The sequence below is a fragment of the Marmota marmota genome, unplaced genomic scaffold, assembly GCF_001458135.2.
Source record: "Marmota marmota marmota unplaced genomic scaffold, marMar, whole genome shotgun sequence".
NCBI lineage: Eukaryota > Metazoa > Chordata > Mammalia > Rodentia > Sciuridae > Marmota > Marmota marmota.
Window position 1 is genome coordinate 2354976 of NW_025999927.1, and position 15911 is coordinate 2370886.

Genomic DNA, 15911 nt, shown 5'->3' on the forward strand with positions numbered 1-15911 from the left:
CACAGCTAAAGTAATCCAAATACTGTGGTGCTGGCCCTAAGGACAGAGACGTAGATGGAGCGTTAACCCTTACCTACACTCTCAACACATGAGGTCCTGAGGCGTGTCGGTGAGGAAAGAGCATTGTCAACAAACAGTGTTGGGACGACGTGTACCAAAGAACGGAGCCAGCCCTTCCATCCCTCATAGAAAGAACTCAGAAGGGACCACAGAACTAATGCAGAAGTTGAAGCTACCAGGTCCTCAGAAGGTAACCCAGGAACACGTCTTTATGGCCTCAGAATCAGTCATAGTGACCAAGACACAGCACCTACCAGCAATGGAAGAAGCAAGAAATAATCTGGACTTTATGAAAAATAAAGACTCTGGGCTTCAAAGGATCCACTAAGAAAGTGACAAGACAACTCCAAGAATGGGAGAAAATATTTGTAGACCATACATCATGTCTGAGAAAGGACTGCTACCCCAAACACATAGAGGACTCTCACAGCTCAGCAGCTGAGATAAGCCAATTAAAAAGCGGGCAGAGGACTTGAATGTATACTTCTCTAGAGATCATTACAATGATGAGAATGTTATTATTAGTTGGTGGACAAATGCCAATCAAAGCCATAATGAGACACCACTCCACAGCCATGAGATAGATAATAACAAGTGTTGTCAAGGACAAGGACGCACCATCACCTCAGACGCCAAGGATGGAGATGGAAAGGGTACGCTTTCTTCCAGTCTGGCAGCTCCTCCCATGACTAGACTGAGTTACAAAAGACCCAGGTAGACACCCAAGAGAAATGAAGACAGACATCCACACAAATGCTTGTCCATGAATGTTCATGGCAGCATTATTCAAATAGCCAAAGAGTTCGAGTGACCCAAATGTTGATCAACTGATAAAACAGATACATAAAACTTGGCAAATCCACTTCAAGGAATATTATTCCACAGTAAAAAGGAATGGATACATGCCACAGCATGGATGACCCTTGAGAATATTAGGCCAGTTGAAAGAAGCCAGTCACAAACAACCGCATGCTCTGTGATTCTGTTTCTTGAGCTGTCCAGAACAGACAACTCTACCAAGATGGACAACAGGCTGGTGGCTCCTTTGACTAGAGGAGAGGGGGCTAGTGGTGACGGCTCAGTGGTCCGGGTTTCCTTCTAAGGTAATGAAGCTATTCTAAGATTTATTGTGGTAGTGAACAGACAATTCTGGATGCACTAAAAGCCACTGAACTGCACACATTAAATGGTAAACTTTGTGGTGTATGAATTATACCACAATAAGATTCTAAGACAGAAAGCCACTGAGCCTTTTACCAACAGCCAGAGCTGTGTGCTAGCATGGTGTCTGACAGGACTGCACCAAGGAAGACTTGACACAGTGCTTTAGTGCAGGGCTGCTGGGAAAACCCTGACCTGGTGCTCCCAAGTGAGTTAGAAGCCACCGCTACACTTCCCGTGCTGACCTGGGGCGGAATGACGTGGAAACCTCTGTTGCAATTCCCAGTGTGGGCAGAGAGGGAGGGTCTCCATGGGAAAGGTGGGGGCACGCAGCAGGAGCCGTCATTCAGAGGAGCAAGGGGACCAGGCAACAGGCACAGCACCCCGACTGGAAGACTGCACGGCCTGATGTGAACAGAGGGGTGTGTGAAAGTGGATGTGAAGGGACCCTGTTATGAACCGTGTGCCCCTGACTTGCTTTCCAACCCGACCACAGCGCATGCATCTCAGCAGCAGCCATGCAGACAAAAGCCTCCCTTCTCTATGAAGGAGTGGAGATGAAGGATGGAAAAGAAATGTCGTTTTAAATTCTAGTTAAAAAAGTAAAACAAATCTCTAGGTTAAAATTAAGTTCTCCAAAACAAAATGTGCAGCTTGAAAGAAACGCAGGCAGGCATCAGGCTACCGAGTCTCTCCCACCACTTCTAGCATGAGCACCACACTGAGAACCCTGAAGCCGAGGAAGTCTTCCACGACATCTCCACTGATACAGCCACACGAAAACAAGGCCCAGCAGGCAGGAACGACAGTGAAAAGTGTCAATCAAATGTCTCAATTGAGCATAGACAGGAATCTAAGTTCTGATGGGAAATCATGAAAGTTCAGACTGCAGTCGACAGCACCGCGCCATCCTGGTGAGCCTCCCTGCCAGGGAGCACACTGGCTTCTGTTTCATGCGGTGCTTTTCACTGTGCTGAAGACAGTGCCGAGATGAGCTGCTGAGAGTGACAGTACTCTACCTTGGAGGCCGTCCACGGTTTCCTGCACTGGCAACTCCTAAGCAAATAGAAAACAAAAATCAATATGCAACTCAGCTCCTCACACATTTCCAGGCAGTGGCTGCTGACGCAGCCACTGTGTTTCTGAACAGCACAGAGGGAAGAGACACCTCAGTGTCCACCCTCCTTAAGCTTCCATAAAACAGGGAGGACAGGTGGATACACAATGTCCCTAAGGGCTGGCATCCTACCAAGGCAACTGTACAGTAACAAAGGGGGTCTGCTAATTAAAAAGTAAAAGGAGAAGGAATAACATTATTGTTCCTTCTTAAGGAATTCATTACTTATTATATACTAATTCCTACTTAATACTAATGAATACTAATTCATTATTAAGTATAGCACACCTCATACCTAGTTCTAGATCCCAATGAAGTTACTCTAAAAAAAGTGACTTATTGACTTTCCAAGAGACCAGTGTGAATGACAGTGGAAAGCAGTAGGAAGTGTAGTTCATTCCAAGTGAAGGCATCACAAAAACACGACCTAAGGGCAGCAGACTGGAGAAGGGAGCAGAAAGCAAAGGCCTACGCTTCAGGGTGCCCTGCAAGGGCCAGACAGCGGAGGAGGCCGCGGTGGGCTTTGAACCAAGGGCTGTGAGTTTGACAGTCCATGGCACAGTCAGGCCACTTCCGCAGCCAGAGGTGCAGGCAGGGGGCCAGCAATACTCAGGGTGACACTACCACTCCGCACACTCACATTCTAGGGGTTCCACCCGGAACTATGGGAAGAGACAGAAACCGAGGGGACACTGACCGACTGGGCAGAGGAATGATGCGAGGGGACACTGGCCGATTGCCCTGAGGAGTGACGTGAGTGCAGGCTCTGCCCTCGGGAGCTGCAGCGCAGTGGGGGCGTGGCCAGACTTCCCAGGACCTCTTCCTTCTTGCCGCTGCCGCTGCCTGTCTGCTGGTCACTGCTGACCCAAGGAGAGAAGTACAAGAGCAGCCGGGTGACCACGCAGGTCGGCAGCCCTATCAGGACTGCTCAAGCTGCCTCTTCCCGGGGCCCTTTCCTCGCTTTCCTGGTACACAGTGTCCTGTTTAAGTGGCTTTAAAGTGATAAGACACGCTTTGGGACAATGTTTGACACCAGAACGGTGACCGTGATGAGTGCATGGTCACCTGGGCACCCTGGCAGGTCACCAACGCTGCTCCTTAAAACACTGACATGTGCGAGCATCTGTGCGGCAGGACGGAGTCCTGGAGCAGGAGACCCCGCAGCAGTGACCCCAGGGGGTGCTGCAGGGCACTAGGGCAGCCACGCCCCCCTCCACTGCCCCGGACAGCCACGCCCCCTGACAGGAGGTCCCCCGCATGCTTGAGGGCACCGTTGGTACGCACAGTGCACACCGCATCCCCCTGCTCTGCTGGACACTGTGCACAACAGTGGGTGAGAACCCTCTTCCTACAGTGGCAACCGTCCAGGGCCCGCTGTCGCGCTCTGATCGCTCTGATCGCGGGAAGTTACCGTGGGTCCTTGGGAGTGGTGGTGCGCTGGCTGCGGGCCTCTCGGTCTCTGGCCGGCTCCTCTCTCTGCTGGACGGGTCGCAGCCGGACCACTTCTCCCTCATCGAACATGAGGTGCAGGCGGTAGCTGACCAGCTTGATGGTGGTGAAGACCACGGCTACGGAGCTGCAGTAGAGGACCGCAGTGACCGCATTTGGTGGACAAGCCTGATGGAGAGAGCAGGAGAACCTCAGAGGCTCCTTTGGAAGCCATTTGGGGCTGGTTATTGAGCACAAGTCGCAGCTTTCACATTATTAGCTTTGTAACTCCTCGTTTCTCGCTTTCTGCAGCAGCAGGGCTAGTGAGCAGGGCTGGAGGGGCAGGCAGGAGCCCAGAGGACCCAGTGCAGTCTGGAAGCCACCGACTGCCTTCCATCAGTCCTTCCACGGTCTGAGCTGTCCCGTGGGCATCTGAAGGCCCAAGAAAGATAATGCTGCCTCACAAGATGCAGGGACTTGTGCAAAACAGGAGAGGGCAGGGAGCAGGGCCAGGCCCCTGCCCACCCTGACCTCTCACCCAGTTGACCTCGGCAAGCAAAGGATGTCTTCAGGGTTGGGATGCACACAGGAGCCACAGGAAGTTACTACTGCCAGGAGCAACAGGGATGCTTCCACCGTGAACAGGAGCAAGAGCCCAAGGGAAACCACGGGCAGCCTGGATGGACAGGGAGAGGACACCCTGAGAGGACACCACGGGCAGGCTGGATGAGCAGTGAGACCCTCTCACCCTCCCCAGGGGTCTCTGGAATCCAGAGGCCAGCCCTGAGAGCTGCCACCTGGAGCACACTGGTCCTGCAGATAGCACAGCCAGCCCACAGGGCTCCCAGGTCCCTGTGCACCTGGTGCACATGCCATCTGGGAGTCCCTCATCTAGGAAAGACCATCCCTGAAACAGAAAAACCAACAGCACAGCGTGGCCAAGAAAGAGCCAAACGGGCCCGTGCGGGAAGGTGAGGTGAGGGTGTACCACCCAATAGCCGCATCTGCTTCACAGGAGAAGTCCAGAGACACATGTCAATCAGTGAGCAAGTGAGGAATGATCACATAGCATGAGACTGATAGGCAGGTGACAGGCCAAGCCAGATGCTGCCTGGAAGCCACCAGGCTCCACGCTCACACAGCAACCTGTGGAGACTAAGATCTCCAGCAGAGGGAGGTGTGGGGGGCTAGCAGCCCAGCACCTCCTCGTAAGGTTTAGGGTTTCACAGACCTAGGCTGGAGAGCTAGTTAGAGGGACGGTGAAGAGGGAGCCCGCAGCTGCCCATGACAACAAGGTAGAGCTCCTTCACACACCGTCCTCATCCAGCTGTGGCCCAGTGACCTCACAGCATGCTCCGCAGCAAGGGAAGCAGACAGGGCACTGGCTGGGGAGTCCCCTGCCCTCTGCTCAGGCTCTCCTACCCCGAAGCTGGGTCCCTGCACTGGCTTCTGGCCGTGGACTGTGGTCTGCAGCCTCCATGCCCTCCTCTCCTCCACCAGGTGAGCTCAGAGCCCCGTCCTCCAGAGGCTTCCTTCGGCCTGGGCATGAGCACCCAGTGGAGCAAGGACCCCACCCAGGATGGACCCACAAGGAGAGTGCCCTGAGCCTCTGAGCCCATGGAGCTGCAGCTGGCCTCGTTACCCTGGGCTGCATTTCCCAGGGAAGGGGAGGGAAGGCCAGGGAAGCAGGGGGACAGAAGGACTGGCCTTCGGGGGGGCTGGCCTGCCTAGTGGGGAGAGGCGCAGCTCTGGGTCACTGTGCTAAGTGTGGCCTAGCACAGCCTGGGAACGTGAACCAGCAGGAGAGCCAGGAGGTGGAGTCCGCTGACTCAGCACTGGGTCTACTCTGCAGCCAGGTGATGAGAGGCCCTGGTTCCACCCTGGGTGAAGGATGGACCTACCGGCCCTGGGTCCCATCTGCAGCCTGGCACAGTGAAGATAGACCCACTGAAAGGTCCCTGGAGGGGCCAGGTTTCACGTCGTGCCATGAGGGGCAGCTGACTCTCCCAAGCCGCGGTTGCCAGCACCAGCTCTCAACTATTGATCAGCTATCTAACCAGTGATCCATCAGGGTCCTGGCTCTGTCCACGGAACGGGCCTAGAGGCAAAGTCAGCCAGGAAGCTATGACCACCACTATCGCTGCCCTAATCTGGTTTCCAGGGGCCATGGACCACCCATGATCAGGCTCCCTGGAGAAACGGCTGATTCTTCCAGGGCTGGGTCTGTGACAGCACAAGCTAAGCCCAGGGCATCCTGCAGGGGCAGAAAGCCCAGGGCACGTTCGAGGACCACGGTCCCACTCGCCAAATTCTGGATAATTTGAACATCAGGAGAGACAGCAGGAATGGGTGATACCCACGAGATAAAAAGTCATTCTTTGAGGCCACTTGTAACAAACTGAGCCAAGCCAAGGGGCGGGAAGGGAAAGCCCTGTAGAGAAGGGTACAGCTGGCAAAAGGAGGAAGAAAACTGGACGCGGGACTCCCGTTCTCGCCACTGATGTAGGGCTGCCTTAGGTGAGCACTGCTGGCTTCTGGGGCAGCTACCGAGGGAGAGGTCCATGCTTTTCTGCACAGATTGCCCACCACACACAGAGGGCAGGCCAGCAGCCTTGCCATGGACTGGCTGACACCACCCTCCCCAGGGGCCACACTCAACAGGACCAGGCACAGGGTCAGGGGGATGGGGGACTGACATCATGTCCCTCTGAGGTGGGACATGAGGACACGGCACTTCCATAGCATAACCATAATAAAAAATGCACCATCAGGGGGCTAGAGTGGGGCTCAACAGTAGAGCACTCACCTAGCATGTGTGAGGCACTGGGTTCCATCCTCAGCACCACATAAAAATAAATAAACCAAAGGTATGTGTCCACCTACAACTAAAGAAATATTTTTTAAAAAATACACAGCCTCCAGTCTCAGGGGAACAATCAGAAAAGTCCACGTCAACCTTTGTGCAAAACAACTTTCAATGCCACACGGAGAGAAAGCCTTGAAGAACAAGAGCCATTCAAGCAGCCAGAAACCACGCATGACCCTTGACTGAATGCTGGGTCCAAAAGAACAAGACAGAACTCCCAGCTACAGAGGGCATTGCCCGGCAGGTGTGCAGGGGCTCAGGCTGGACAACAGCTGTGCATCACTTCTTCCGAGTGTGATGCTCATGTGTGGGGTGCCTTTCCCTGAGTACCTGCCGGAGTTCTTAGCAGGGCTTGCTCTATGCCCAGAGTGACCTGGAGTCTATGCTTATTCTGAAATGATGCAGCAAAATTAAAACTGTAAATAAGGAGGTTAGGCAGACGAGGTGGGTGTAACCACTGGCGAGTCTAAGCCACACTTCAGGACACGGATGCTAATCTTGTGGCTCTCCTGCAGGTTAGGAAACTTTTGAAATAAACACTGGAATAAAAAAGTAACTCTCATCATACCTCAGACCTGATTTAAAAAAAAATGTATTTCACTGTGCTGAGAATTAAACCTGAACTCTCATGTCAGACCAGGTCTGTGAGTCCCAGCCCCACCAACCTCTCCAAATGTGTCCCAGGGCCTCACTGTCACCTGCTACTTCTGAACACTTCCCCGAGCTCGCCCTTCCTCACCTTCGAGGCTTCAGCTGCGAGGTCACCTGCCAGGTGAGCCCTCCCTGACCGCCCTAAGGGGGCCCTCCCTGGCTTCCACCAGAGCACTCGTCACAGCGTCAAACCATTCCTCCCCCAGACGGAGCTGACCTGTCACTGGGACTGCTAGGAACAAACAGGGTGAACGAAAGAAAGGACAGGGTCACCCAATCATAAGAGTCACAGAAGGACCCAGCCTCTTTCATGGGGGTAGAAGTGACGTGCCACGCACCCAGTGAAAAAGGACACCAGAAAGAGCAGCTGCAGTTCCAACTTCACAGGAGAACACTGAGGGGTGTCTGGCACTCAATGACATCTTGCATAGCAGCCTCACTAGGGCCAAGAGTGACCTGTGAAGGTGGTCGGCAGGGACCAGGGGACTGAGCTTCTAGTGCGAGGTGCCAGAAGTCACAAGCCAAGGAACCTAGGGTACGTTAAACTCAGGCCACCCTGCGACATCACAGCCATTTTTAAAATCTTCTGAAGTACTGGAAATAAATTTTTAATGCAGGGTGAGGCTGGAGAAGAGGCCAACGCCATCTTCCTCACCCTGCTTGTCTGACTGAGTCTCCAAACTGTAGCCAGATGTCTTCCAGAGCATAAGCTGGCCCATGTCCTGCCACGCTCAACACCCCCAGACCCCCAGGGCTGCAGTCCTGGTCACCTTCTCCTCTGCAGCCCTGCCACCTCAAGGAAAGCAGCACTCCTCAGCTTAGCCGGACACCCTCCCATCCAGCTCAAGCCCTCCCCCTGCTCGAGATGCTGCTCCTCTGCCAGCCTGGCCGGGCTGGTGCCTCACCATAGTCAGATGAACAGCTAGGACTTCTGAGAACCCTTCCCCAAATGCCACTGCCGGGATTGGGTCCCTAACTTCACCACAGAGCACCTGAACTCCCTCTAGGTAGCATGTGTTACGTGCCACTTGTGTCTGCCCACCTTGTGAGGGAGAGAGCAGCCACTCTGCTCTCCTGCTGTTCCCAATGACAAGCAGAAGGCCCAAACTTGGCTAGCTATTGCCATGGACACAGTGCCATCCACCAGATGGTCCAGCACTTCCCAGGGCACAGGTGGGCCTCACCCTTTTCTCTTGAGGTGAAGTGTGCTATGTGACTTGCCCTGATTTCAAAGTCTCAGGGCAAAGCGCATCTGGCACTTCCAGGTGGAGCCTCAAGAGTTGGTGCAGGAGGCCATTGTCTCTGCCTCCACCACAGTGTCTGGCAATGACCTGCCAGGGTCAGGGGTGAGCATGATGATGGACAGCCACCCCAAAGTGGCTTCAATCAGTCCACGTCCCTGAAGGCCCACAATGAGCGGAAGCCCCTGCTAGCCAGGCCTGCCCACTGAGCACACTGGGCATGCAGTGTGAATAGAAGATAGGTCTGACAAAGTCCAGGCGATTGCAAGCTGGGTTGTTCTATCAGCACACACCACTTCATCTCAGCATGGGTTCAACTCTGAATGCAAATTCAAGTATCAAACGTTAGCAGTAGGTCAAAGTCATCTGAAATCCGAAGCAGCCAGAGGAAGCTTTGTGTGCATAGCGGCTCAGGTGGAAGTGAGGGGCTGTCCACAGCAGGGCTCTGCCAGGTGGGAAACAAGACTGCAGGCTCAGGGACAGCCACGTGCCCCCAACAAAAACCACAACAGAGGAGCTGATGGGGCACAGCCCCCAGGTCTCAGGTCCCAAGGCCATTTCTGAGACAGACCACAGGCAAAAATTTCTAAGTAGATCAGGAGTTGCATGACCCTAAACACCTCAGTCAGGAAAGGAGGTGACAGAGCTGGAGTAAGAAGGTTTGGGGACAGGACAAAGTCCTGGTGTGAAGCCAGTCGCATGTCCTCTGGCCACAGTCAGGACAGGAGGGCTCCGAGGGCCAGAGTCCCCACCCCAATGGTGGCGGGTAGACTGTGGTCTGATTCCTTCACAGAAGAGGTGGCAGGTGGGACGCTGGCTGGCTAGCTGCCCTGACTTGATGGGCACTGTGCTGAGCTGTACCTGTCCTTTGAACTGTGGTGGGAAAGAAGAGGAGATCCACAGGCTAGTGTGTGCCAGAGCCGGCTTGGGTTGGTTTTAGATACTGTCCTAGAGGGCCCCTGGAGCAGAGGGCACTGCCCCGAAGGAGCCTGGGAGTGGCAAGGAGTGCGTGACCCAGGGGAGGAGACAGTGGCCCTCTGCAGGGAATGGTGGGTGGAGCAGCGCAGACAAAGAGTAAGGTCCCCGAGGACCTGGGAAGGAGCAGGGCCCCCGAGGACCTGGGAAGAAGAGTGAGGTCTGGGAGGATCTGGGACGGGGAGTGACATCTGTGAGGATCTGGGAAAAGGGGTGGGGTTCCCGAGGGCCTGGGAAGGGGAGTAAGGTCCTCAAGGCCCTGGGAAGGGAGCAGGGTCCCTAAGGAAGTAGGAAGAAGACTGAGGTCTATGAGGATCTGGGATGGGGAGTGACATCTTGTGAGGACCTGGGAAAGGGGGTGGGGTTCCCCAGGACCTGGGAAGAGAGCAGGGTCCCCAATGACCTGGAAATGGAGCAGAGTCCCTGAGGACCTGGGAAGAGAAGCGAGGTCCCCAGGACCTGTGAAGGGGAATGAGGTCCCCAAGGACATGGGAAAGCTCCTGGCCAGTCAGCCAGGAACATGTCCTAAGAGCCCCAGAACAGCTTATCGGCGCTGCTCCCCAAGGCAAGGACATGAGAAGCATCAGCCCCCGTGTGAGGGAAGGGGAAGGCGGGGAAGAGGACAGGCCACCCCCCTGCCCTTCCTGCCTGGTGAATCCAGAGCATCTGGAGCTTTGGTGGTGTGTGGAGCCAGACACTGAGATCAAGTCCAGTCTGCGTGTCACTGACAACAGGAATGGGGTGTGGCACCGGAAGCCACAGTGCTTGTCCATGCTTGCACTTGGGTAGAGAAGACTCCACAGAGCACATGGAAAGTGACAATGGGGACAAAGGTGCTCATGGTTGAACTTGAAGCCCCCACCTGCAAACATCCACCCACCTGCACACACAGCATCACTGGAAGAACACTCGAGGTGGTATGCAGAGGTGACCGCATAAGGCAGGTATGGAGACAAGCGCACCTCCTGTCACCTGCTCTTGTGCGCACTGTCAGTGTTCTGTGTCTTGTGCACATCGGGCCCATGCACAGCAATACAGGCCTGAGCTGTGAAGTGGCCTGTGATAGGTGGGACAGGCCAGCCAGTAAGAATTGCAGCTGCTTGGTGAGGGTGTGGCCGGATGTGCATCCATCAACACATTAAGCACCTTTCTGTGCCAGTTTTATCAGCTGCAAAATGGCACAGGGACAGAGCCTCCCCAGAGTGCAATGAGGATGTGACGACTTAGTTCATGCAAAGCTCTTACAAGAGCACCTGTGTGACCTTAAGTGGCACGTTAGCATCACCTGTTCCAGCATGAGAGTGACAGAACACCACTGCAGTACTAAGGGGAAGATCTAGCCAAAAATAAAGAAAGAAAATCTGAGCACCAAGAAGAGCCACCCTGTGGTTTTCTTCCCCAGGGAGCAGGAAGGGATCTAGAGCAGATAAAGCAAGACTGGGGTTGGCTGATGTTTGTAACTAATATTTGCAAGATAACGTCAGAAAATGACAATCACCTGCAAGATCCTGCTCTCATGCAAAAGAGGAACATGAGTGAACCGTATCTCCAGGTGACACAGACAACAGTGCACGGGAGCACTGGACGCTGCCCTTGGAAACACAGTTTATCTGAGGAAGGCACCACCCAACCAGGACCAGTGGCTGAGGGGGATCTCAGGAGGCCCCAGGAGGGAGGCGGGCTGCAGGCACAGATCCAGCCACCAGGAAACTAGTCATATATTTGCACAGCTAGAACAGAGAGGAAACTGTCCCTGTCATGGCAGGCGCTCGGATGGAAGGAAATCTGGCCAAGGAAACGCAAGACCTAAGGAGAGAGCCTGAGGCTCCCACAGGGGTGTGGCCGCAGACCATCACGGGAAATAACTGCCAGCCTGAGCTCAGGGCTTGCTCTACGCCCAGGGCTGTGCTGGGACGTCACAGAAAATCCCACTTAGCAAGAATCACAGCTATTAGAAATGAAGGGGTTCTTACCAAAGAAACTTTGTAAGGCAAAATTTAAAAAGCAGACCTAGGAAAAGATCCCATCTGGCTGAATGGAAGGTCCCGGCATGAGGAGGGCAGGCTGCCTGTCTGCAGGGAGAAGGGCCGCCCTCCTCCCCATAGGCGCCAGGCCAGGCATCACATGCACTGGGGCCTTGTGGGGTGGTGAAGGCTGCGCAGGTGCCTCTGTCACTACTCAGCAAGTCCTAAACACGAGGCCTTGCGATCCTCACAACCCCACTCCGAGGGGTTCTGCTGTTTCCCAGAACTCAACACGCTCTAGTGTGAACCATGTCAGGCAGCTTTCTGTGTCAGGAAAGCCAAGCCCTGGACCTCAGCTATCATCCCACGTCCTGCCACCTCTTCTCTTGTGGACTGTTGGGGGATAGCCTGCTCTCTCTGGACCTCAGATGCTAGATCTACCAGATACAGCCCACCATCCCTGCTTTATAGATGGGAGGACAAGGTCTGGAGGAGTGGGGTGACCACAACTGGAAGACTGGGAACATGTCCTCGGACACAAGAGGAGCACCTTGGAGCTCACATGAGGTCAGCACCAGGCTCACGGCTAAACTGGGCAAACTCTACCAGCAACTCTGTCAGTGTCAATGCCGGAAAATAGACCAAATGTGCGCAAAAACCGAAGTCTAAATATCTCTGGACACAGGTGATTTTTCAGTTTGTCTAAAACAAAATTAGCTTGATAATAAATCAAATTAAAACTCTTTGAAAATTACCCAAATTACCCCAATGTTTTTAGTTGTGCATTTTTAAGCATTTCTAGTAAATATTTATAAATGCTAATAAATAACTACTTTCCATGTTACCAAACAAATCTAAGGAAATTCTATAGTTTAGAAATGTTTGTCTCAATAATCAGCAATTAACAAAATGTTTATTTAAATATTCAAAGTCTCTATTTAACTAAAAGGTGGGTTTTTCCAACAGTGGAACTATCTTGAGTAAGATAATTAAACCAGGCTGGGATTGTACCTCAGTGGTAGAGCACTTGCCTAGCACACATGAGGCACTGGGTTTGATCCTCAACACCATACAAAAATAGTCAGGCATGGTGGCACACACCTATAATACCAGTGGTTTAGGGGGCTGAGGCAGGAGGATCACGAGTTCAAAGCCAGCCTCAGTAATGGCATGATGCTAAGCAATTAGTAAGAGTCTGTCTCTAAATAAAATACAAAATAGGGCTGGGGATGTGGCTTAGTAGTCAATGCCTCTGAGTTCAATCCCTGGTACCCAAACAAATAAATAAAATAAAGTTTAACAAAAGATATTTAAACCAAAATTGTGCAAACAGCAGAAAGGTTCAAGACACATTAAATAACATGAATAAGTCCCTGTTACCAGTGAGCAATCAGGTATCATATTGGACCAAAATCTTGTAAGTGGAACACACTGAAGTGCAGAGGAACATATTTAAGCCTCAAGACCAGAGAACAGAACCTGGGTGGCATCAGCCCAAATCCTCCGCACTTCCTGTGGAGGCCTGGACCCGGGAGCGTGCCTGCACACCTGTGGTGTGGGCAGTGACCTTTCTTTCCTAAGGATGCTTTTGGAGACCAGAAGGCCAGAGTAGGAAATGGACAGCCAGTCACTGTTGGAATAAGACAGGTGATGGATTAAAAAGAAGCACAGTGGGGCTGGGGTTGTGGCTCAATGGTAGAGTGCTCGCTTCACATGTGAGAGGCCCTGGGTTCAGTCCTCAGCACCACATAAATAAATAAAATAGAGATATTAAAAAAAAAAGAAGCACAACAACAAATGCTCCCCCACACGATTCTTCTACAATAGATAAAGACACACTGGTACAAAGATATAAAAATTTTGGCATCACTGTTTTGATCAAAATGATCCAACATAAGAATAAAATCATTTAAAGCATCAGGTTTTTTACTTTATAAAATCCTCAGATTTTTTTCCAAAAATTATTTTAAAATATCACTAAAGAGGAACTTATCTAAAAAGAATTTCCTATTTACAAAAATAGAATACAAATCAAGGTACTGAATAAAGCACAATTAGAAATCAAGGATTTCACTCATTCATACACATCAAATGTTCAGTGAAGCTTTGCAGGAAGGAGCTCGTGCACGCAGCAGAACATGCCTAGGTGCATACCTTCTGTGTTAATGTGACTACTGCCGAGGAGGGAACTGCAGGGCAGATACCTACCTTTCCTTATCAGCAAAGTCCCTGTTTCTTCTGGGTGGAGAGAGAGACTAGAAAGAGATGGACCAGTTCATTACACATCTGCATTAACCAAACGAAGCCCTCTGGGAGGCACCTGGAAGACCAAGATGAATAACCAGGATTCACACCCACGTCCCCAGAAAGCTCATGACCTGAGTGGAGGTAACACACACATGTTCCAATGAAATACACACAGCAGAATCCAGACAGCGCCTCCTACCATGGGAAGTAGGGTTTTCTAACAGCACGAGAAGAGAAGCCGAGCCCAGCCCCATGGAACTGGCAAGCCAAGGCAGAAGCTCACGGCCACACCACTGGGCTTTGAAGGATAGAGTTGGGAAGTGAGGAAGGAAAACAAAGACCCTCTTATGGTGAGCACACACTCTGCCAAGCAAAGAGAAGGCATTTCTCCTACTCATGGGCTCAGTCCTCACATGCAACCGAGGAAGGGTACGCTCCCACCCCTGCTGTGCCAATGGGAAGCTTTGGGGGAGGTGCTGCTCCTGCAAACAGTTAACAGGCCACAGCAGCAGGATTTGAATGCAGGCCTGGGTCCCTATGACTCAGCCAAGTTCCTCTTCTAGGCAAAGAGCAAACACCAGGCCACAGGCTGAGGGAAAGTGATGTACCCAATCATGGAAGGACACCTGCACTTACTGCAGGGTCTCCATGCAACTTCTGTAGTAAGTGCTTTTATAAACAAGTTTATTTAATTCTCCTGTGAAGTGATCATCATCACATCCATTTTAACAATGAGGAAACTCAGGTTCCGAGAGGTCCAACACCAGGCTAAACTTCCCCAGAACTGTAAGCCCAGGACTGAGTCCAGTCCCAGGTCAAGCCAACACAGGGCTTTACCTGCAGTATCTCATTGAATCCCCCCAACAACCCCTTAGACCCATACTGTTGTATTTCTTATTTTATTTATTTTTGAAAATATTTTTTAGTTGTAGATGGACACAGTACCTTTATTTTATTTATTTTTATGTGGTGCTGAGGATGGAACCCAGTGCCCCACACATGCTAGGCAAGTGCTCTGCCACTGAGCCCCAGCCCCAGCCCTGTATTTCTTATTTTACAGATGGGAAATGAGAAACCAGACAAGGTTAAGAAATTTCCCCCAAGGTCAAAGAGGTAGAGGTGGATCCAAAATTTAAGCCATCAGACCCTTTCAGAGCCAGAGTTCTGACCCTCTGCACAAACTGCAAGAAAAGAGCAAAGAAAAGGGCAGAGAGCCACTGACCACCTCAAACATCAGACTCAGAATCTGTCAGCCATGCAAACTCACTGGAGATTTTTGCTATGGAGAAGATGAGGAAATAATGTCGTAGAATTAAAATCTTTTAGCAGACATCAGAACTAGTTCTTGGCACAGAGCTTAATGACACACAGCTTTTCACCTAAGGTTCTCCATTGTTTTGGTTAGGCATATTTAATCCACCTCAGAAGGTCATCTGTGTAGTTATTCAGAAGTACTCGCCTACCACAACCTTGAGAAAGCGCCAGCCCCAACAAGGGGCCGCAATACCTGTTTACTTCAAGTAGGTTAGACTAAGCCAAGGCACCTTTCCACAGGCTGCTCTGCCCAGTGGTGTGGACACGGCAAGGGAGTAACTGAATCTGCCTTCTCGAAGCAAAACAGGAAGGGTGGTGCCATGGACATAGGCTTGCATTTGAGTTAGCCTTCTTATTACCTTGGACAGTACTCCACACGGAGCAACGTGCTAAGCTAACCAGCTGAGCCCTGGGTTGTGCACTTACCACACCGGCTCAGCGCTCGCTCGGCGACAGGCAGAGTCTGACTCATCCCGCACCCGGCATCGATTCTTCATGAGTCAGGAGTCCCCGAAGTCCTTTCCACCCTTCCCTTCCCGTGACCCCCGGGCCCCAGTTCTCTGCCCCTGGCCCCTGACACCCACCGCTCCCGCCCCTGGGGAGCCTCTGCAGCCCACCTGCTTTCCATCCAGGCCCCTACCTCCCCCACGCCCGTCCTGGGCATGCAGGACTCACCAGGTGCAGGGCCAGGGGTAGCAGCAGCAGGAACAGCCACAGGTAGAGATGGCAGCTGTTGGTGAACCGGCTCTGCTCGGGGTCGTGGTACCAGCCCCCGGTGAGCGCGGCCCACACGCCCTGCCGGAGCAGCTGCAGCGCCTGGGACACCATGCCTGCGCTGGCCGCTGGCCCTCCGCGGCGCTGGACCGCTGGCCGTCGCGGGCCGCTCG

General features: G+C 52.5%; 1 protein-coding gene across 6 annotated transcripts in view; it reads right to left on the minus strand.

The window, feature by feature from the left end:
• Pcnx2 (pecanex 2) overlaps nucleotides 1-15903 on the minus strand; it is a 171424-nt gene extending 155521 nt beyond the window's left edge. For 4 of the 6 annotated variants that reach the window (XM_048800377.1, XM_048800376.1, XM_048800373.1 and 1 more), the window contains exons 1-4: nucleotides 15700-15903; nucleotides 3750-3955; nucleotides 3036-3198; nucleotides 2241-2277 (exon numbers count right to left, since the gene is read on the minus strand). In XM_048800377.1, coding sequence (XP_048656334.1) covers nucleotides 2241-2277; nucleotides 3036-3198; nucleotides 3750-3955; nucleotides 15700-15852 — 559 coding nt within the window. In that variant the 5' untranslated portion in view covers nucleotides 15853-15903. Of the gene's footprint in view, nucleotides 1-1466; nucleotides 1627-2240; nucleotides 2278-3035; nucleotides 3199-3749; nucleotides 3956-15699 lie in introns of those variants that run through there. The other 2 variants (XM_048800374.1, XM_048800378.1) reach the window with 2 other exon arrangements.
• Between the last annotated feature and the right edge of the window lie 8 nt (nucleotides 15904-15911).